We start from the raw sequence: 24130 nt of genomic DNA on the forward strand, positions 1-24130 counted from the left end.
GCCTTTGTGTGTTAGGAAATAAGAGGGAAATTCACTTTCTTGTTTGGTTTAGTAAAGTCTGCCTGCATATACAACCATGATGGTTTGAGACAGCCAAGTGTTACACTGTCTACACTCAGGAAGTAGTGAGTCAGCTTTGCTCGGAGGGTCATTTAGCCTCCATGCATAGGTGTGACTGACACACACACACACCTCACACATTTGCTCAGCCTGTGCTGACGCATCACATCTGATGTGTCCCTCTGTTGACAGATGAGCATATTCATCTCTGTGTACACACTTCTCCACTCATGTTCTTCTCTTGTGTTTTCTTTTCGATTAGCTTACATACATAACACGTTTTGCTGACTTGCTTCATATGCTCAGCCTCATGTTATTGGTTTCCATCCCTTTGACACATGGTGGCAAGTGTTTTTTTTTTTTTTTTTTTTTTTAACCCAGTGGTAACATTTTGCTGGAGCCAGGATTAAAAGATGAGCAAAACAAACCCTTTGCCTTGAAAGAACTTGAAATCCAGTGGAGGAGACAGGCCGACAAAGAGGCAGATGCAGCTCAGCGTGACAGGTGCTGGCTGTGGGGTCTGTGCACAGCCCTGCAAGGTCGCAGAGATGGGTGCCACCCTGGTCACAGGGGCCAGGCAGTGCTTGCTGGAGGGGGCATCTGTGCACAGACCTGACAGCCTAAGGTGGAAAGGAAACGGGTCAGAGGCCCCATTGTGACGGTCCCCTGAGGACAGCATTCCCTGGGATGTGTCTTGCGGCCTGAGGACATAAGTGACAATGAACTCTTTAGGTGCCTTCCCAGTGCCACCCCACTGCCTAGACTGTCCCCTTTATCCTGAGAACTGCACCAAGACCTCTGAAAGGGCCACCTGCCGCCGTGGGCAGCCACTAGAGACTCCGCACATGGGATTTCCACCCTTTCAGGGAAGCAGGCTCCAAGCTGTGGTTTCAGACAGCTCCTTGCAGGCAGGACTTGAATCTTTTCCTCATTGAGTCCAGATATAACAAAAGGTGAACGAAGAAGGGGCCATTAACATGCAGCAGTCAATCCAAGACTCTCCAAAGCTATGCGATAGGTTTCAATCCTTGCCAGACTGTGTGCCCTGAAGCAAGCAACTGAATCTTTCTGGGTTCTGTCATTTGACTGTGCAGTGGGGCTTTATTATGCTAGGGCGGTCATAAGGATCAGGTTAAAGAACCACTTCTGGCCTGGAGAGATGGCTTAGCGGTTAAAGCGCTTACCTACAAAGCCTAATGACCGGGGTTTAATTCCCTAGTACCTACGTAAAGCCAGATGCACAAGGTGGCACATGTGTCTGGACTTCATTTGCAATGGCTCTGGTGTATCCATTCTGTCTCTCTATTTCTTTCTCTTTCTATTTGCCCCCCCCCCCCCGTAAATAATAATAAACAAATAAATAATAAAATATTTGGGGAAGAACAGGACCTCTTCTGGTATGGAAACATTTGCTAGCATTAGTACTCTTAGGATCAAAAACTTTCTTTAGGGAATTTCTCACTACAGTATACTTTCTATGTGGTCCTAAGTAATTTATGTTGCTACCTGGATGTCTACAGGGCCTTGATTTTAAAAGCTGTTGGCTGCCCAATTGCACTGAGACCTGATGGCATGTCTCTGGCTTTTCTGGACTTCTCCATGCCCCTCTGCAGGCAGACAGGCAGTATGACATCCCTCCACAGCATCGGTTGCCCAAGCAGCCCAAAGATGGCTTCCTGGTAGAGCAAGTGTTCAGCCCTCACCCCTACCCTGCCTCCCTCAAGGCCCACATGAAGAGCAACCCTCTGTACACGGACATGCGGCTGACCGAGCTAGCCGAGGTCAAGCGGGGCCAGCCTTCCTGGACCATCGAGGACTACGCTCGGAACACCGGGGACAAGGGCAAGCTAACTGCTCTGGACTTGCAGGTGAGCCTTGTCCCCAGGTGGGAGGGTAGCCCAGCTCTGTGCCCTGGCAGATGTGGGAATGGGTCACAGACGGCTTCAACCTATCCACTCCTTCACCCCCTCCCCCCTCAAGCTCCCTGGGTCCCCGCCATGGAATTCTGAACCTGCACGAGTCAGAGAGCAGAGGAGATTTTTAAACAAGGGGATTCTTGCTTCATGTATTTGCTGGTAGGCATTTAGAGGGAGGATGCTTTACTTGCTTAATTGTTGGCCATCTGATTTGCTAATGATGCATTTAGAACCAAGCGCAGATTCTAATGTTTGCTCACAAGACCTGAGCCAAACTGTTTAATGAAATGCAAGCTGCTCTCTCCTTCCGCATGTAGCACGTGGGATAAGCATATTTGTGGGAGCCAAGCTATGGATTATGTTTCCATACGGAGCCACCCCAGGTAAGAGCCATCCCCAGAAGATATGTGAATGCCATTGTGGCTAGAGGGCATGGTTTTGTTTTTTTCCCCCACTCACTGACAGGGATGGTTTTTGGCCACACTTTTATTTTGGTGGGCAGTTCTACCTGGTTCTGTCCACACCATGTCTGTCTCCACATCACTGCTCAGCAAAGGCACCACTCTGTGTCCACCTGGGGGCTCAGCAGCAAGGGGGTGAGTGACCTCCAGAATGCCCATGCACTTGAAGCATGCCTGGTAAGAGATGCCTGGAGTGGCCTTGTCCCCAAAACAGAGCAGGTTGTGGGAGGTGCAGTGTGGGTCAGAGAAAAGACACTGGGTTACAGAGATGCTGGGATCCAGGGGCGCCGGGGCCTAATCCGGGGCTCCCGCTCTCCGTGATAGGGCCTTTCCTTCACGTGCTAGAGGTTTGGCCCTTCCTCCTGTGAAACGTGCATAAAGGCATTGGGCTTAGCAGCATCATTGTGAGAACTGAAAGCAATAAAGTGCCTGGCACTAAGTAGGCACGGGCAAAACACGGGAGAGATACAGCGATTGCTACAACCCGCCAACCATGGTGCGTCTCCCGTATGCCACAGCATTCTCTTGGTTTCAGGCACGGTGGCCTGTGGGGCAGGGACTGTGGTGTCCATCTCCAGTTTACAATTGGGGAGACTTAGGTACCAGGAAGTTCAGTGATTTGCCCAAGGTCAGACAAGTCTAGATCTATGCTGTACCATCTAACAGCAAGTCTCAAGTTCTTTCATGTCTCTTATCTCTGCACATTTCTGTTCATAAGCTTATGGTGCTTCACATCACACCCACAAAAATTGCAGTGACATTTACATATCTGAGGCCCTAAATAATGGGAATTATTGGAAGGGGCAGTTACTGGCCACTCTTAAAAATGAGGTCTGTGGGGCTGGAGAGATGGCTTAGTGGTCAAGGCACTTGCTTGCAAGCCTGACAACCCAGGTTCAAATTCCCAGTTCCCATGTAAATCCAGATGCACAAAGTAGTACACACATCCGGAGTTAGTTTGCAGTGGCAAGAGGCACCAAAAAGCCCATTCTCATTCTCTGCTTTCAAATAACAATAAATAGATTTTTTAAAATGAGGTGTGTGGTGGCAACAAGAGCGAGCCAAACTCCTCTTCTCACTTCATTATGCCCTCCCATGTACGACGTTGTCAATTGTCCCTTCGGGCCACTATCTCTTGTCACTTTCCTGCTGGCAAGGAGGCTAGGCAAAGACTTGAGTCTTCCACAGGTGGTCTTCTGAGCCACTTCACCACAGGGGCCACCCCTGGACCTGTGGGGATTGGATGGCCAGACCTACCATCCAGAAGAGACCCAGAGGTATAAATGGCCCAATAGGTTGTAATTACCAGTATTTTGCCAATGCACTGGAGGGCACATTGGAAGAGTCAGATGAAATGAATGCAACTGAGAAATGCCATTTTCAAGTTTGGGGCAAGGGAGCTGGGAAAACTTTGCCCCTAAAAATATCTGCAGATTTAATATGCCATTGTTTTCATGTATCAAGGTGGAGTTTCGAAAACATTTTAGAGTAGACATTTGGGTTACAGAGCATTTGGCTGCAGCGCCTAACATTGAGAAGGACAGGGCATCCAGTCACATGTGTGGAAGGAGTAGAGTCCATGGCCTGGCAGGGATGTTGGCAGTGGAGCAGACAACCAAGCCAGGCCTTGCCGCAGCGCTTTCCATCACTCTGCAGGGTCTTGAGCTCTGTCTTGGGTCAGCTTTGGCATCTGGACAGTCCTCATGGGGCTCTTTGTGGTACAGATAGAAAGTTTCCATTGGTGATGCCCACTGAGGAGGGATACAAAACATGGGCCTGGTTTTATCTGCAGTGTTTGTCATGCTTAATTAACCACCGAGAGTGTTTGCTCTGTCTCTGGTAACTCGACATTGCCTCTCTATGGTGTGGTGCCATTAGAGCTTGCAGTTCTTGAACAAAACTAATTAGAAATAGTTTATTTCACAGGCGGACTCCTGGCCAGTTATAGAATGTAGATAGAATGTGAGCTGGAGGGAAACAAGGCACCGATCTGATATGTTCCGTATACACGGTGAGCTTCCTGCGCCAGTCTTGGCAAAACTAGGAAGAAAAGCAGGTCATTTTTTGCCATAATATCCTGAGACTTTCATCAAGGTTATATAGCAGGGGAGGCTTCCTATTCAGTCCTCCTTCCAGGTTCAGCCTTGTGGTCACATCAACCACCAGAGCAGAAGGTTTTCCATCAAGATTGGCCCATCTTGGTTGCCTCCTCCTTTTTTGGCATGTGTGAGTACCGTAAGTGCAGTATAGGGGGGTGTATTTGTGTATAGTGTATTCATGTGCTGTGTGTGCAGATATGTATGCCCCAGGTGCTTGTGTGTGAAGGCCAAAATATTGGGTGCCTCCCTCTATCACTTTTCCACTTTATTTCTTTTGAGATACAGTCACCTACTGGAGCATTTTTGGCCACACTGACTGTCCATTCAGCCCCAGTGATTCTCTGATCCTGTCTCTCACAGGACTGGGGTTCCAGGCATGCTGAGTCATGCCCAGCAAGGGAATCAAGTTTAGATGGTCTCAGGCCCTCACCTGTGCATGGCCAGCGCTCTTATCCATTGCACCATTCCCCCAACCTCCTTTTCCTTCTTGAGGGAACAGTCACCTCCTGAAGGATTTTCATGCCAAGCAGAGCAGATGGGTCTCAGGTTTGCAAGGACAGAGCATCTTTCTCTCTTTCTCTCTCTCTCTGTGTGTGTGCGCACGCATGTGTGTGTGTGTGTTGGGGCTTGTGACAGAAGCATGATGCCACAGATTCTAGCAACAGAACTTGGCCAGCAGAGCTGTCCATAGCAGCTCCAGGGACAGGCTCCTGGACTCCAGCAGAGTCCACAGTCACAGAAGTTTCTTGCAAAAATACTTGCAGTTTGAGAACTTTCCCACAACGAGGGCATTTTTTTGGTTATAGGGTTCCTGGGTGATTAACACTGCCTTCCACCCCAGATAACTTGCAGGATTTAAAAGCAATGTGTATGTCTCAGTGAGGAAGCGAACCTGGGAGAATGTCCCCTGACTTCCATTCTCTTTCCATTGTACAGTGTTGTTCAGCCTGTCCCTGCCAGAGCAACTCCAGGCAATTTGTAGATGAATGAGCCTGATTGCTCTGATATGCTTTTATTTTTGGACATAGTGATTGACATTTCATATACTTTTCACATGTTATGACATGTTATTCATCATTTGATTTCTTTCAATGGTTTAAAATAGAAAAAAAAAGGCAAAAATTTGGGTTGGAGGGCTGTACACACAGTGATGGGTTAGATCTGGCCTTCAGGATAGAACCCCTGCTAGATGGTTGTTAGCAGTGGGGGTTTGGGGGCCACCTAGGGAATGGTGACCACAGGTTGTCAGGACCCTGCAGGAAACAGATGACATGCTCCAAGGGGCATTTGGAAACTAGTAAAGAGAGGACTATTGAATGAGGAATGAACAGGGTTAGAGATGGCAGAAGCCAGTGAAAAGCACCCAGGAACCAGCACCCAGGAGAAGTGGTTTCTTCCCTTTGGTCTGAAGGTCAAGGTCAGGGATCAGTTTCGGGGAAAATCTTAGCAATCCACAGCTCTGGGAGCTGGAGACTGGTGGGAGCTGAGCTGTAGCCAGTCTGCACTCCAGCGGGGAGGGAGCTGTGGGAATAGACCCTTCCTCCTTCCTCTCCTCTTATCCCACCCCCGCCCCGCCCCCAACTAAATCCAAACTGTGGATCCAGCCAGCACCGAAAAAAGAAAGGATCTAGAAGGGCAGGGGGCGAAGCCTAACCTGCCTTGTAGTCAGCATAGATTTGTCACAATATGGTCTGACTGAGATTTTTTAAAGCACTGAAAGTGTGTGTGTGTGTGTGTGTGACTTGTCATTTACTCATGTTTATGAATATTAAATGATCTAAGAAAAAAAATCCTTGTTGCTTTTTTGTGGCCTACCGTTTGCCACCAAATGAGAGCACTGCCTGCTTCATAGACATAGATTATAATCACCCATGTGGAATGGGATTCATGGGACATACAGATTAAATACGATACTTACCTTGCATGTAGTTCATTAATCTTGGGGAGACAAATATCAGGCAGAGCTGTCTCTTGGCGAAGTTCCACTAAGTCTTGAATCATCACACACACAGGCCTGGGTGGGGGACAGCCTGCCCTGGGCCTGTAGACCTTAACTGTGTGTAGTGGTCTGACAGGCTCAGACGAGTGTTTGAAATTGAGTTGCTTTATGTTTTGTTTGAACTGTAAATATTTTTGGCTTTCAGTAAACCTTTACTGAGAAATAAACTGACCTTGTGTACAACGGCCTTGCTTCATGCAGATCCGTTCATCAAGTCTGCTGGTAGAAAATATTTTTCAGTGACTTCTCTTACTCCTAATGCAGAGCAGCCAACCTGCCCTTGGCTATATGCCCTTGAATTTGAGAGTCATGTTTATCCTGGCCCCACTTTGCTTGCTTATGGGTAGATGACCTTTGAATTTCTTTGTGTCAAAACTGTTATTTCAGTGAGGGGGGAGCTGGTGTGATCTGTGATGTATGAGTCCTTGGTAACCTGTTGCTGGCACAGGGCAGCAACTTGATATTGACCTTGCTAGCTACCAGGTGCAAATGACTCTGAAGTACCTCAGGAGTGACTACCGCCAGAATGTCTTTGACCTGGTTTCAAGGATTAACCATATTTCTAACACCTTCTCTTTGCTTTTAGACACAGGAATCTTTAAACCCAAACAACTTAGAATACTGGATGGAAGACATTTACACTCCCGGCTATGACTCACTACTAAAGCGGAAGGAAGCTGAGTTCCGACGAGCCAAGGTCTGCAAGATAGCTGCTCTGATCGCCGCTGCTGCATGCACCGTTATTCTAGTCATCGTGGTGCCCATCTGCACAATGAAGTCGTGAGCCTGTGGACCCGCCGTGACGTGCAGCTTGCAGCGCCCACTGTCTTCCTCTGTGTTTCCAAAACTCGCTGTGGTGGGGCCACGGTTTGTGGAAATAGAGACCAAAGCCTGGATGGATGCTTTTCTCTGCAGATGTTGAAGGTGGTTGCTGGAGAGAGAACACACACTAAGGAGAACCTACCAACCCGATAGGCTGAACTTAGTTACCCTCTCATGCATTGTCAGAAGTGCAATAGCTTTTCCTACCTACAGATTTAGTGGGCTTTCAGTACATACAAGTCAAATATGCCAAGCAAAAATAAAAGGAAGGTTAATTGGATTCATTCTGTCTTGGTGATGTCTCACGGTGGGGATTAAGTTATACAGAAGATATTTAATTTAAGCTGCTCTTTGGGGGAGCTGAGGGTGGTAGCAAGATGAGAAGGAAGAGAAATGTGAGCCGGTTTCCTTAACATGTCTGAGATGGTTGCTGGTAAAGTTCCCAGAGAGGGGTGCATCAAGGGTGTGACTTCCTGTGGACTTTTCTCAAGGGCTCCTGACTTCATGCTTGCCCTTCTTTCACTGTCACAGTAGAATGTCAGGATCATTTCAGATCTCCACAGCAACCTTCTGCACTTTCTTGTGCCAAAGGTAGGCAGGAGCGGAGCTGCCAAGCCAGGCATGGCGTGAAGTGTGGTCTTTCTGCATCATGGACCAAGGTACTCAGAATAGGCAACCTTCCTATTGTCCCCAAACCATGGCGCGGGGCAGCTTGCTAGTGCGGTAAACTCCGTATTTGAAGATAGTAGTCACCCCAAGGGATATTCCATCTTTGCCTCTGTGTACAGATCCACTCTAACTCCTGATGGTGCCTGAGGCTCTGCTCTGAAGAGTTTGGAACTTGTCCTTGTGCCTTGAAGACTAGAGACAATGGGGAAACTTTGACATTCTGTAAACCAAGTTACCGTGCATCACTGGTACCAGCCGTTTCCAATGGCTTTTGGAGGCCTGTGCGATAGTGGGGTAGAGGCACGGGCTCTCCTCAGCTACTGCAGCGTCTACTCCACAGTTCTGAATATTTGTCAGCAGTGCAAAAAAAAAAAAAAAAAAAACAAAAAAATGTCTCTATTTAACCATTTATCTAACTACATGTCTAACTAAAGTTACCTGATTTTTGTTTGCTGTCTTCACTGTTAAGTAACTTGAGAGCAAGGTTTTTCCAGTGTACAAGAAGCTGTTGTGATTTCATCAGAGTTTGATCTCAGTTTCCACTTGCTGAATGGTGCTTTGACAATGATTGGACAGAAAGTCTCCTCAACCAGTTACAGGCTAAAAAACAAAAAAGTGATTGACAGAAACTAGCAACCTTAACTTCTTTGGATACAAAGTGAAACGCACATGCTTTTTAGTAGTGAGAATAATCATTGTGGAACGTCTGCTAAATTCCTGCAAGTGGGGTTTGGGATACATTTCAATTTTTAAAGCAATAGGAGTCTGACATCCATCCTGAACAATTCCAAATAATGCTTAGCTTGCCACACTTGGTTCTACTATCTGCTATAAATGGATAGTCCATGTCCATTATGATTTTAGCAAATGAGGGATGGATGTTCTGATTTTTAGAGATCCTTGTGTAATCTATCTCCTGTGTTTATGTGTGGATTTCCAATTGGGTGGCTGAAATGAAAGCCTTAGTGTGGAGGATTTGTCATTGAAAATGTTGTCAAAATTGTACTAGCGGTGGTCTGTTTTAGACTGGGCACTCAACAATGGTTGTCTCACCCCAAAGAGGAGACTAGGTGACCTCCTTGGAATTTCTGTCCCAGCTTCCCCTCTTCAGCCAGTAAGACTATCCCACCTTCCAGTCCCAGCATCTGCCTTTCACACATGAAGCTGCCTGATCTTCAGAAGCAGTCATTCTCCACTTCCACACCTGGGATGAGCAGAACAGCAGGCGTGTACTCACCTGGACAAGAAAAATCTTATCAAGTCCGAACCAACCCCTCCATATGACAGGTGCGATTATGGAGCTGGAACAGACCACTTTTGCCACCTCTCCTGGGTAAACCTATTACTTAGGGGCCCAACTGGTAGGGGGGGAAGGCAGTGGTGGGTTCATGTGCCTGGAAGCCTCGGGAGGGCATGACTGTATGCCCAAGGCACACTATATAAGTGAAAGGACCCTGGAGAGTTTCTCTTTGCCTTTTTCATATCGAGAGAGGTAGCCAAAGAAATCCTGTCTTCCTCTAAGTCCAGTATAACTTTAAAATTACTTCTATGCTGTTGAGGAGACATCCAGACCCAGGAACAACCCAGGAAACCAGATCATGGAAGCAAGGAAGGAGGTCTTCCCTGGAAAGGGGGTATTCTCTGGCAGAGTACCCAGTCTGGTGATGAAGTGATGCACCTTTGCCCCAGATCCTGGGGGATCTTCAGATCCATGAACAGTGACATTCATGGTTAGATCCTTTTTCTCATTGACACCAGGCTTTCTTTCCATGGGCCCCTGATTCATCCTAGCTCCTCTAATTCCACAGTTTGAAGAATGGAGCAAGACAGAGCCTAGGTGAGAGAAAAATACCAATCACCACTCTAATCCAAGCCTTTCATCTCCTACTACAGTGAACCCCCCCTCCCCACCACCCCAAGGTGAAGGTGACTGGCTAATCTTTTGTACTGGGTGTCATTTTCTACCACACACACTGGCTTTTTTTTTTTTTTTTTACATAAAGTACTTTTTTATTGTACTGAAGTCTAAAGTTACTATATGATCAAAATTCACTTCATTTTTCTTGCATTTTACAAACAAATAATCAAATGAGGTTACCATGGGAGGGATTGTTTTGTGATGGGTTGTCTTAGCGAGTGATTACATTTGGAATCATTTTACCCTCTTTTCTAATCCAAATCCGCCTTGCAGCAAACAAACAAGCAAACAAAAGAGCATTTCTGCTCTCTGCTGTCAGGCATTTTAATCCAGCACTCACTTGTTGAAACTTCTGATACCGTGAGGCCCGTCATGCTTACACACGTCATCCTTTACCAGCTGATCATAGACCGTCCAGATTGTATGGAAAGTAGCCATGTGAATACCTGCAAAGATAGATCAAAATCACTGTTCCGAATGCCCACTCCTTTGTTCCGGTTGTCTTGACTCCTTGTAGGATTCAAGTCAGTGTGGATTTTGTTTACAGTGACACCTTATTTGTTTGTTGTTTATTTGTTTTTAGACAAAAAAAAATCCCTCTAATAAAAGTTAAAGCTATAAGAGAATTTGTACGTGTTGAAATTTAACATGCTTCACATTGTAACCAACCTGTAAGAATATTGTGGTCAATTATGTGAATACCAAATCAATATATACTCTATATTGTACTACAGAACTTTGTATTTTAAGGCAAAGATATGAGTAAATTGTTGGTATACTGGAGGAATATTAGATATTTATTAAGTGATAATGAGAAATGCAACAAACTTCCTTATTTATGCCTTATGAACAAAAGAGTGTGAAATGTAAGATGAAATTTTATGTACAAGACCCCAAGGGGATGAAAATGCTTGAAGGCAGGGACTGGGTCTTTTCTATATTTGTTCTGTATAGCTCTTAGCACACTCTTGGTGCTTGATAAATGTTATATACTACCAATAACTAAGCACATTTTTAGATCTTTTTTCAAATGGCTTGTGTAAAATTTGGTTAATGTACAATGGTTGGTTTGAAGCTATCATGTAAAATCTGCCTCGCCAAATATAACCGAAAATAAAAAATATGAAGTATCTTGCAGTGAGATTTTAGTCTGTGCATGAATTATAGTATTCAGTTTTCTGAACGTGCTATAAGTTTCCAAGTGCATGGTTTTTCACAGACTGACCAATTCCAGAGTAAAAGTAAAACACTTCAACATGTGATCACCTTACAAGCCTCCCTGAGGCCCATACGTTGCTACAATCCTACAGAAAAGTCACTATCCTGACTTCTAAAGAGATAGATTAGCTCTTCCTGTTTCTATGCTTCATGTAAATGTAATCTTTTATCATTCACTGTGATGCACATGGGTTCATAGCCGCTTACAGGTTCCTGTAATTTCAGGAACTCATTGTGAATATATTTATACATTTATTTAGCCAATGGACATTCAGGTCTAACTTGCAAGAACATTGTGGTCAATCATATGGACGCCAAACCAACATACGTTATATGTTGTACTATAGAAATTATAAGGCAGATCTAGGAATAATTAGTATCCCCAGGAAAAGAGGGTTTAGGGCTATGGATATTCTTACACGTGTCTTCTAGAATACATACACCTAGGAGTAACACTGCTGGGTCATGAGAGATGCTTAGGCACCATGTGAGACAGGGTTGAAAACTTTCTAACTATGGTTTTGTCAATATACACTGTCATCAGCACAGTGGCTCTTTCCACATCCTACTTAGTAGAGGTGAGTATCTCTTCTGTTTTGCCCATTTTACTGGGTATGTGTGGGTATCTCACTATGTTTTTAAAATAATATTTCCCTGTTGACTGATTGGATTTGCTGCTTTCTGTATGTCTGTTGGCCTCTTGTCTCTCCTATTTTGTGAAGAGCTCCCTTATGGTGTTTTAAAATTTATTTTTAATTAATTTTTTAAGACACCACACAAAGTAATGGGTTTCATTATGATATTTTCATACATATGTGCCATTTTGCTTTATTCTCATTCTCTGTTAGTGCCACAGCACCCTCTGGCTGGTTCCCTTCATTTCCCAAGAGTCAAGAGTCCCTCATTTCTGTTTTCATTCATGTGTATTCTATTACCCTCTTTCTTCCCACCTCCCTTAAGATATGTTCCTCTCCCGCATGATCTCTTTTCTGGTTTCATGACCTACACAAGCATATGCACATGTGATTTTAAATTAAGGATCCAACACCAATCAACAAGTTATCATGAATGATGGAGGAGGGCAGGAAAAGAAAAGGCATCAGGACTGAAGAGATGACTCAGGGGCTAAGGCACTTGCCTACAAAGCTTAATGACCCGGATTCAGCTCCCCAGTACCCACGCAAAGCCAGATTCACAAGATGGCACTTGAGTCTGGAGTTTGTTTGCAGTGACTAGGGGCCCTGGTATGCCCATTCTCTCTCTCTCTCCCTCTCCCCCCCCCTCACTTGCTGCTTGCAAATAAACCAATAAATAAAAATTACTAAAAACAAAGCTATTGGGTTGGAGAGGTGGCTTAGTAGTTAAGGTGCTTGCCTGAGAAGCCTAAGAACTCATGTTTGAATCTCCAGGCCCCATGTGGCCAGACATATAGTTACGAGAACATGCAATGTCACACACTTGACAAGGGGCACATGCATCTGGAGTTTGCAGCAGTTAAGTCTATGGCATGCTCATTCTTTCTCTTTCTCTCTGCCTCTCTCAAAATAAATTTTAAAAAATATTAAAAATATTAATATAGGAGAGGGAATAGTGGGAAAAATGAGGGGGTTCAGTGGAAAGGGAAGAGGAAGGAGGGAGAAAGCAGGGTGGTGATAGAGGTTGATGTGAGTATTTCTTCTTTGTTTTTGTTTTCAAGGTAGGGTCTCACTCTCGCCAAGGTTGACCTGGAATTCACTATGTAGTCTCAGTGTGGCCTCAAACTCATGGTGATCCTCCTACCTTGGCCTCCTGGCATTAAAGGCTTTTGCTACCTTGCTCAGCCAGATTATGTAAATCTTTAAAAAATATTTTCACTTATTTGCAAGCGGAGAGAGATAAAAAAAAAAAAGACAGTGAGAAAGAACGGGCATGACAGAGCCTCTAGACGCTGTCAACAAACTCCAGGCTTGTGTGCCACTTTGTATATCTGACTTTATGTGGGTACTGGGGAATTGAAACCAAGTCATCAGGCTTTGCAAGCAAGTACTTTTAACCATTGAGCCATCTTTCTAGTCCCTAAAATATTTTTAATTTAATAAAAAAGAGACAAGGACTACAAAATAGTGACATAATTCTCCTACACAACCTAATATTTAGCAAAAAGAAAATCCAGTGGATGGATGATCATGTTTAGGTAAGAGGAAAAAAAAAAACAAAACAGGAAGCTGCAAAGGAAAATAATGGGACATCTCTCTTCACCTCAAAACATAAATCAATGATTATATGAGAGAAAACGTGTCTTTCTGATTTTGGCTTACTTCACTTGACATAATGATTTCTAGTTGTACATATTTTCCTGCAAATGTGGTTTCATGTTTCTATTTTTATTTAATTTATTTATTGATTTATTTATTTGAGAGAGAGAAAGATGGGGGGGGGGAAGAAACTGGCAGATAGACTGAGATAGAGAATGGGCTCTCCAGAACCTCTAGCCACTGCAAATGAACTCCAGACACATGTGCCACTGTGTGCATCTGGCTTTACATAAGTACTGGAAATTGAACTCAGGTCCTTAGGCTTTGTAGACAAGTGCCTTAACTGCTGAGCCATCTCCTCAGCCCTCAGTCCTCTTTACGTTTGCATAAAATATTATTGAATATATATACTACATTTTTATTTGCCCATTCACGAGTTGATCTACATCTGGCCTGGCTCACATACCTGGCTAAGGTGAATAGTATTGCAATAAACATGGACCTGCAGGTATCTCGGTGGTATGCTGACTTACAGTCCTTCGGGATACACTGAAAAGTGGAGCTAGGTCTATGGCGGTTCTAGTTTTAGTTTCTGGACAAAATTCCATACTGATTTCAAGAGTGGCTGCACATGATCACGCTCCACCAGCAGTGTGTAGGTGTTCCTCCTTTGCCTCTTTTGTTCTGTGTTTTCTTTTTATAAAATTTTTATTTATTTATTTTCAAGCAGAGAGAGAAAAAGAGAGGGAATATTTCCCGATGGCTGAGCATGTTGAACACATTTCCAAGTATTTATTGGCCATCTGCACTTGTTCTTTTGAGAATTATCTGTTCACTTCATTAGCACGCTTATTGATTCAATGGTTTGGGATTTTTGGTTTTACTTTTTTATAGTTATTAATCCTCTGTTCAATGTGTACTTGGCAAAGACTTTTGCCCATTCCGTAAGCTGTCTTTTCACTCTAGTGAGTGTTTCTTTTGCTATTGCAGAAGATTCTTAATTCATGTACTCCCATTTGTCAATTCTAGGCTGATTTTGCATATGGCTTCTTTTCCAAAAGTGTCAGGGCTGAGATTTCTGGTGGACCCTTTAGGATATATTAAGTGTAGGATCATGACAATGAGAGGATGGGAGGAGGATTCATCAACACTAAAGAGGTTATGAATAAGCTAACTAAAAAAATACAAGTTGGGCTGGAGAGATGGCTCAGGGGTTAAGGTGCTTGACTGCAAAACCTAAGGACCCATGTTCAATTCTCCAGGTCTCACATAATCCAGGCGTACAAGGTGATGCAAGCACACAAGATTGTATGTGTGCACTAAGTGGCACATGTGTCTGGAACTCGATTACAGTGGCCGGAGTTCCTGGCATGCCAACTGTCTCTCTTATTGATATCTCATTGTAGCATTTCATCAACCTCCTCTTTCATCCCTCATGTACTTAATTCTATTTGTTCAAGCTTATTAGAGATGTTTTGCACTATGGTTTTGTCTTTGATTCACTGAGTTTTTCATTTCCAACATTTCCATTTACAAATATTTTAATTTATTTATTTTTCAAGAAGACAGAGAGAGATATTGAAGGAGAATGGGTGTGCCAGGGTCTCTAGCCACTGCAAAATAAACTCCAGATGCATACACCTCTTTGTGCTTATGTGGGTACTGGGGAATCAAACCCAGGTTATTAGGCTTTGCAGGCAAGTAACTTAACTGCTGAGCCACCTCTACAGCCCCCATTTCTATTTTTTAATTTTAATTTTAATTTTACTTTTTTATGGGAAGGGTAGTCAAATTTATTTCAAAACAAAAGCTTTGTTGGACTCCATCAAATGCAGAAGAAATGGAATTTTTAGGGAAACAGATAAATTACCAGTGTGCATAAACAGTGAGGTATGCCTCAAATAAGTCTTTCCAGCATTAAAAACTGGACTATAACATATTCATGCAATAATATTTTCTTTTCATTGCTACTAATGAAAGAAGTTAAAGCCAGTGCTAGAAATTTACAATATGACAATTTCGTTGTTCCTACCTTTTGACCCTAATGCACAGATTTTCTGACAGGATGTTGGTTAAAAATCTAAATGTTTTCTCACAATTTTAAACATCACTGGGAAGTTGCATTTAGAGGAAACAACATAAAAGTACAATGCCCATGACAGCCAACATTATGTAACTGAGCTATGCGAGGTTGTTTGGAAGGCTAGGGTTAAAATGATAGGCAGAATTTAAAAAAAAAAAAATTGATGCACGGATTGAAATGTAAGTACACCAGATGCTGCAGCAAGGGGCTACACTGTGTAAAGGTCATCCACTCAAAGAAGAGGGATTTAAAGACTTTTCCTCTCACGGTGTTGACTTATCTCACTGCTATTTTTATTTCCCCATCCATTTTTTTTCTGACTTGTTAAATCATTGCATTGACTTGCCTCTTCAGCTCCTGGATTGAATCCATCTATCTAGTTTTACTCTCTTTGAGGTCACTAACTTTTACTGGAAAAACTTTTGAAATCTTCATCTGGGATTTTTACCTATTCCGTCTCTGGGTTTGGCAGCTGGGGAGTCGTGGCCTGTGGAAGGAGTTGTGTTGCCTTGCTCGTTCGGGTTTCCTTGTGTCTCTGTGTTGTAGTTTGCACAACTGTTCATTTATATAGAGCTTCCTGTTCAGGGCCAGGGCTTACTGAGCAGCCTCTCTTCTATTCAGTCCCACTCGGCAGGGGGAAAAGGAACTGCTTCTGTGAGCATCTTCGGCTTGCCCTGCTCACACAGCAGGAAGGTTTGGTTTACTTCCTCCCCCAGGCTCTTTCTGGGTGTTGTGCCACTCCCTTTGTGGGAGTTTGAAACTCTTTCTTTTTCTCTCTAAAATAGAGTGTATTTTTTTCTTATTCTGTCTCTCTCCTGTACTGATTTATATAGGGGTCACTTGTAGTCTGCTTTCTTACCCAAGAGTCCTTCTGTACATTTTTATCCTATAGGACTGTTCTTATTTATTTTCATAAATTATATAATATACAAATGAGTTCCTTGTTAGATATACACTGAAAATGTATCTGTGAGCTGTATATTTTTCCATCTTGATAACTTTTTCAAAGTGTTTTATTTATTTGTAAGAGAGACAAGGAGAAAAGGAGAGAGGTAGAGAGAAAGAGAGAGAGAATGGTTATGCCAGGGCTTCCAGCCACTGCAAATAAACTGCAGACACATGCTCTACCTTATGCATCTGCCTTATGTGGGTCCTGGAGAACGGAACCTGGGTCTTTAAGCTTCGCAGGCAGGTGTCTTAACCACTAAGCCATTGCTCCAGCTGCCCCTATCTTGATAACTTTTTGATGAATGAAAATTCTTCATTTTGATATATAAATCTATTTTTTTCTTTTCTTTCCTTTGGTCAATTTGGTTCTGGTTGAGAAGTCTTTACAGACTCCAAGGTCTTGAATATTATGCTTCCTTTTGAAGTTTGTTTTTTTGCTTTTCAGATACCCATACTCTTTCTGGAATTCATACTGGTTCCTGATGTGAAACAGGCAGTTAAATTGTAGTGGGTTTTTTGTTCTCACTTGGTCATCCATTAATCAGATTAGAAAGATCATCTTTCCCCTTCCATGTAAAGCGATTGAATGTATGATTTTTTGGGATTTTTATTCTGCCTTATTGGTTTATTATTTTCTTGTATAAGTACAATATCAACACAGTTCCATCTCCTCAGAGGCAGTAAAAATTTTCTCGACTATGAAATAATTTAATAATACCTGATGTGGGCAGCAGCTTTACCACATTTCTTGCTTGTGAAATTCTATCATGGAGGATGGTGAAGAGACAATGTGTCTGACTCCTTTTATCCTTACAATCATTCTTAAATGTCACTGGCTTCTCTGCTTGAGTCATTAAGGAAAAGTGATTACTTTATGCATGAGTCACAGCACACTACAAAAAGTAATTAATATCTTGACATCTAAACACAGAAAGAAATCTCTGGCAAGAAGATTGGAAAAAAAATCTGAGAGTAACTGTACAATGGTATGTATAAATATGACACTTACTTTTGAAATAACATGTTAATTCAGACCAAAAATCCAGTGTTTGTATTTAGTTACTTGGCATGTGAATTATTGTTGGGGTTTTTCTTAAGCACACTGGAAAAGTGAGCTAAAATAATGTACAAACCATCTTATAGGAAAAAGAATGTTCATCCTACCTAAGAAAGTAATCAATATGCAATATGCTATTATAAGGCATTTTAATCTATCATTAATTTATCTTCCTTCCCCTAAGTATGAGCAAAAGTCAATACTTGGTTAACTTACTTCACATTATTGCATGTACTTTTTGCAAAAAAAAAAAAGTCATATACCACTTTCTATGTCATACTCAGGCTTTGTACTAACTTCCATTTGTTTTCCCTAATAGGAAATTGAATTATTAAAATTTTGAGGTACCTGGATTTTGTTTCTATCTTCTTTAGTCCTTATGATGAAAAGGAAGGGAATGAGGTGTTCATGCCTTCCCACAGAAGTAAAGGCATGTTAGACTGGTCATGGTGGCACATGCCTGTAATATTACCACTTGGGAGGCTGAGATAGGATTGCCAGGAGTTTGAGGCCATCTTGACCTACGTAGTGAGTACCGAGCCAGCCAGAGCTATATTATGATACCCTGTCTCAAAGAAACAAAACACCAGCAAAAACAAAAGAGTGAATACTGAAGCATGAACTAATGTTACATTATATGAAAGGTAAACTAGAACCTAAAACGAAGAAGATGCTATCTGAGTGCCTGGCTAGAAACAGTCCTACTCCTCAGCCTTGGACTGGTGCTCTTTGTAAACAGTCTCTGTGCTGTCTTCAAATTGACTCCAGCTCCTAGCACTTTATTAAAAATCCTAAAAGATTCATTAAGTCCTGCACATAAAATCATTGTTAGAAATCAGCGGTGCAAGTGTGGTTAATTGCAAATACAGTTTCCTTTCATTTGTCAAGGAAAACACTTAATAAATTGCGCCTGTAAGTCAAAGTAGTCACCCTGCTAATAGAAGACGGGTACACGGCGCGCTCATGCTGTTCCCTCACAGTCAGGCTCTCCATTTTAATGATTCTTGCATAAATTTAGAATTCCCAATGAGGGAGCCTTTCCCAGCTCATTTCCTGTGGACCAGTGCTGTTTGATCTACGGGTCTCAACCAGCCTAAATTAACATTTTGTTGCTTTCTTATTAAAGCTCATTTTTATCATTAGCCATGTACGTTTGACCTATATACTTCTTCATGATTCACTCTTTCCTCTACCCTCCGGTTTGTTAATTTACATGCTTCATCAACCAATGTATATTGAACAAACAGCGTATTCGAAGCAGTGGCTTGATGCAGATATGTTACCTGCTGTGCCTCCCAGAAGCAGCAATGTCTTGTACAGATGAGATGCCCAGTAAGAATTTGTGGAATGGTTGAGTGAAGAAAAGAATGAATGAAACCTTTAATTTGCTGTCTTGGAAGTTCTTTTTGAAATATCTTTACTTATTTTCAGAGAGAGAGAGAGACAGGGAAAGAGAGAGAGGGAGAGAAAGAAAGAAAGAAAGAAAGAAAGAAAAAGAAAGAAAGAAAGAAAGAGAAAGGAAGGAAGGAAGAAAGGAAGGAAGAAAGGAAGGAAGAAAGAAAAAAAGAAAGGAAGGAAGGAAGGAAGGGAGAAAGAAAGAAAGAAAGAAAGAAAGAAAGAAAGAAAGAAAGAAAGAAAGAAAGAAAGAAAGAAAGAAAGACACCAAGAGAGAACATGCCACGGCCTCCTGCCACTGCAAACTAACTCCAGATGCATATGCCACCTTGTGGATCTGGCTTTATGTGGGAAATGGGAATTTGGATCCAGGCCATCAATCTTTGCAACCAAGTGCCTTTAACCATTGAAACATCTCTCCAGCACTGTCTTGGAACTTGCATTCGCATGTGCCATGATGTGCACGTGGAGATCGGGGGACAACCTTGGGTGTTGGTCCTTGCCTCCCCCCCCCACTTCCACTTTAGCTTTTTTTTTTCTAAATATTTTTATTCATGTGTGTATGAGAGAGAGAGGGAGAATCTGGGCACTCCAGGGCCTCCTGCCACTGTGAGGAAATTCCAGATGCATTGCCAGTTTGTGCATCTGGCATCTGGTTTCACATGGGTGCTGAGGAGTTGAACCTGAGCTGTCAGGGTTTACAAACAAGTGCCTTTAACCAATGAACCACCTCTCCAGCCCTACTCTGGCTTTTATTTTTATTTTTATTTTTGTGAGAGGGTCTCACTCTAGCCCAGGCTGACCTATAACTTACTCTATGGATCATTCTGGCCTTGAAATCATGGCAATCCTCCTACCTCCACCTTCCAAGTGCTGAGATTAAAGAGTGCCCCGCCATGCCCAACTTCTACCTTGTTTTGCGGCAGGGTCTCTTACCGATACGCATGGCAGAAAAGCTGTTCTGTGAACTTTTAAGGATTCTCTGGCCATCTCCTTCCATTATGCTATGAGCGCTGGAATTACAGACCGCCTGTACCGGATTCCCTCTACCCTGACCAAGTATGTGTGTTTGGGTTTATGTGGGTTCTGGGGATTTGAACTCAGGTCCTCAAGTTTTCATGGAAATTGCTTTAACCACTTCACAAGCTCCCCAGACCCTTGATTCATTTCTAAAGAAGATTTCAGAAAGAGCAGTCAGATTAAAAGCATGGGCAACAGTATCTAAGGCTCTGCTAGGGACATGGCACACTTGAGGTTTCTTTCTTCTCACCCCTGAGTCCAAAGGAGAAAGCGAGTTGAGCATGAGCAATAGTATCCATCCCTCTCTGTTTCCTGACTGCAGACTGATTGTGACCAGGTGTCTCTTGCTCCTGCCACCATGTCTATCTCGTCATGATATACTATACCCCCTGCAACTGTAAGTCCAGCTAAACTTGTCTTCTGTAAGCTGCTTCTTTTTGTTTTTGTATGTTTTTCTGGCTCCAAGTTTATTCACCAACAACAAAAAGATCCCTTCCATTTTTGCTGTGGTGGCTAGCCATGCCCACAGCCAAACCCGCCTCTGAATTGCAATTCTCTTGCTGACTGAGCCCTGGTCTTGGCTTTCTTGTCAGCACTAGTGGGCACAGAACTACATCTACAGGTGTCTCTGTGGTCTTCCCCTCTTGTGAGTCTCACAGGTTGCTCCCATCCCAATCATTTGGGCTGAGGCCTGCCCATCTCAGAATGGTTGCAATGCCGGGTGACGGGCATGATCTCTGGGCACCGATGGAATTAGTCATAGAGATATGGGATACATTTGTTGGAAAGGTATCAGTAGAAATATCTCCCCACAGTGAATACTGAGGAGGAGGGCCTTCAGAGAATTAGAGACTGGGGGTGAAAAGATATAAGTATATATGTACTATATATATATGCATATACATAATATATATAGAATATATATGAAGGAGGAAGAGGAGGAGGAAAAGAGATTTGATGGAGGAAGAATTTGGAAGGGTTTGAAGGGTAGTGGGAGGCAAATATGATCATTATATACTGTCAATATTTATGGAAGTTGCCAATAAAAAAAAGAAATGTCTCCAGGTAAATTGTTTTTCTGTTTGTTTGTTTGTTTTTACATAGCCCTGAGACCAAGGCTGAGCACACTCTTGTCAGCCAGCTCTGGGCATGTGCACATCCTTCTTGGCTACTGTCACTCCCTCCTTAAAACGGAGTTCATGGATGGTTAAGGTGCTTGCCTGCAAAGCCTAATGACCTGCGTTCAACTCCCCAGTACTCACATAAAGCCAGATGCACAAAGTGGCTCATGCCTTTCACATCTCTGCTTGCAAATAAATAAATTAAATAAATAAATAAAAAGGAATTCATGAATATCAATCAAGTTTGGGGGGGGCATCAACATCACAGTGGCTGCAGAATCCAAGGCTAAGACTGGAAAGGAAGGGACACATTAAGCTCCTTCATGTCAGGTACTTGGTCAGAGCAATGAGAACAGTAACTAGTACCACTGCCTTCACATAGCAATCCCCAAATCATAGTAGCTTATATCAAATGCTTCCTTATTTCCCATGTGGTGTGTTCTTCATGGGTCAGGTGCAATTCAATTTCATCTCTTCTTCATTACAGGACCCAAGCTCAATGGACAGCTTGTACGTAGGACATACTGGTTTCTTTACAGAGGAGAAAAGATAGAGGAAGTGCATGCTGGCTGTTGGCAAGCAATCCATGCATTCACCTTGCATGGCAAAGCCAAGCCTGTGGTCTATGGGGGAGGAAATAGATTCTCCAATCCAGGGAGGTATCAAGAAGCAAGAGCAGTAGTTATTCTAGGAGAAAAAAAAAAAGTTTTCTCACTCTCTTTTGTCTAGTGGTCAAGGACATTTCCTCATTTCACCCATATTCCATCACTAATGATGAACAGTAGGGTCTTTGGTGTTCATTGCATGGAGGCATTTCTATCGATACCTTACCAACAAGAGTGCCCAATATCTCAGTGACTAACTTTATGATGAAGCCTTTTCAACACCCAAACTGGAACGTGGTGGGCACTCAGTCAATACTGAAAACTAAAGTATCACTTTACCCACAGGGTCAATATAGCATTGCCAACCTAGCCTGGATCTGAGGTGTGCTTGGGCCCTTTGTTTGGGGCAGACTCGAGGGATGCCTGTATTCCTAGAAGCCATTGCCCCTCTTTGTGCATACTCACTCCATACGCTACTCAGCCCAGGTCCTGAGACACACAGGCAGGGGTGATCTCAGTAACGTGGCCACTGTGCGTACAACGGTGCTCCTGCAATTACCTCAGCTGTGCTCTCTGTCAGTCCATCAGTCTCCAGCCATCCTCAGTGACCTACAGCGTTAGTTATTTTTCGTAGCAAGTAAATACCTGATCTGAATGACTTAATGTAGGAAAGATTGTTTATGTTTAAATTAGCATACAAAATAACAGGTTTCTTAAATTTTACTTGTTTATTCATTGGAGGGAGAAAGAGAGGAGAGGTACAATGGGCATGCCAGGGTTTCCAGGCACTGCAAACAAACTCCAGACACATGTGCCCGTTTGTGCATCTAGCTTTACATGGGTTCTAGAGAATAGAACTTGGGACATCAGGCCCTGCAAGCAGGTGCTTTTAACCACTGAGTCATCTCTCCAGCCCAAAATAATAGGTTTTGAAAATATGTATTTATTTATCTTAGAAAGAGAGAGAGGAGGGGAGAGAGAGAGAGGGCACACCAGGGCTTCTTGCTCCCACAAATGAGCTCCAGACACATGTGTCACTTTGCACATCTGGCTTTACGTGGTTACTGGGACTTGAACCCAGGCTGGTAGGCTTTATAAGGAAGCACCTTTAACCACTAAGCCATCTCCCTAACAGGTTTAATTATGGAAAATTTTGCTCTGTATCTTGTGCGTGTGTGGTGTGTGTGCGTGTGCCCGGTGCACACTGTGGGGCACGCCTGTGGCGGTCCTAGAACAACTTGCCCGTGCTGGTCCTCACCTCCTGCCCCCCTTCCGAGACAGCATCTCCTGTTGTTCACCTCTGCAATGACCAGGATAGCTGGTCTATGAGCTTCTGAGAATTTCCAGGAAATGCTGTTTCTGTGTTCCACCTTGCTACACACATGCTGGGATTACAGCAACCCACCACAGCTTCTGTCTTTAACATGGGATCTGGGGCTCCAAACTCAGAGAATCCTGCTTGGATGGCAAGCACTTTGAGCCCTGGCCATCTCCCCAGCCCCTATTACAGATTTTTTAAAAAAATATGTGTAAGGAGAGATAGAGAGAGGGGAGAGACAGATAGACAGACAGGGAGAGAATGGGAACATCAGAGACTCTTGCCACTGCAAATGAATTTGACACATGTGCCACTTTGCATCTGGCTTTATGTGGGTACTGGGGAATCGAACCCAGGCCAAGAGGGTGCAAGCAAGTGTCTTAACTTCTGAGCCATCTCTCCAGCCCCCCTTTTACAGACTTTTCATACATACTTTATTTTGGTTAACCCTCCTTCCCTGTTCCTCTCCCCTATCTCCACATATCACCTACCGCTGTACCCTACGACCTTTTCCACTTTCAGGTCTCATGTGTTCTAGTAATCTCCCTACACCCTACCTTGAAAAACAACCTTTTATTCCCCATTCTCATGGACCTCTTCTAGTTTCATGACCTATAAAGGTGCTCTTACATAAATACACATATGTAACAATTAGAAGCTAGGGGCCTGGGAAGATGGCTTAGTGGTTAAGGCATTTGCCTGCAAAGCCAAAGGACCTGGGTTTGACTCCCCAGGACCCATGTAAGCCAGATGCACAAGGTGGCACATGCATCTAGAGTTTATTTGCAGTGGCTGGAGTGCCCATCCTCTCTCTCTCTCCCTGCCTATTTCTGTATCTCTCTCTCTCTCTCTTTCTCTCTCAAATTAATAAATACACTTTTTTAGGTGGGGGGGTTCGAGGTAGGGTCTCACTCTGGTCCAGGCTGACCTGGAATTAACTCTGTCATCTCAGGATGGCCTTGAACTCATGGCAATCCTCCTACCTCTGCCTCCCGAGTGCTGGGATTAAAGGCGTGAGCCACCACGCCTGGCTTTTTAATAAATACACTTTTTAAATTAAAAGCTAGGATTCACATAACAGAGGACATGTAGTATTCACCTTTCTCATTCTGAAGCATCTCAATATAATAATATCCAAACCCATCCATTTTCCTAAAACCTTCATAAGTTCGTGTTTTATGACTGAA

The 24130-nt window shown here is 43.3% G+C and overlaps 1 protein-coding gene and 1 pseudogene across 2 annotated transcripts in view; one reads left to right on the top strand and one right to left on the bottom strand.

The window, feature by feature from the left end:
- Positions 1 to 11046, top strand: part of Minar1 (membrane integral NOTCH2 associated receptor 1) — a 37072-nt gene extending 26026 nt beyond the window's left edge. Inside the window, exons 3-5 of one of the 2 annotated variants that reach the window (XR_006639284.1) lie at positions 1674 to 1928; positions 2294 to 2359; positions 7122 to 7232. Coding sequence is in view for 1 of the 2 variants with exons in the window: in XM_045159958.1 (XP_045015893.1) it covers positions 1674 to 1928; positions 7122 to 7319 (453 nt within the window). In the remaining variant the exon portion in view is untranslated. Of the gene's footprint in view, positions 1 to 1673; positions 1929 to 2293; positions 2360 to 7121 lie in introns of both variants that reach the window. The other variant, XM_045159958.1, reaches the window with a different exon arrangement.
- A 9324-nt stretch (positions 11047 to 20370) lies between these two features.
- The window catches only part of LOC123464066, a 99659-nt pseudogene continuing 95899 nt past the window's right edge, over positions 20371 to 24130 (bottom strand).

This window comes from Jaculus jaculus, chromosome 10 (assembly GCF_020740685.1).
Source record: "Jaculus jaculus isolate mJacJac1 chromosome 10, mJacJac1.mat.Y.cur, whole genome shotgun sequence".
In the NCBI taxonomy this organism is placed as follows: domain Eukaryota; kingdom Metazoa; phylum Chordata; class Mammalia; order Rodentia; family Dipodidae; genus Jaculus; species Jaculus jaculus.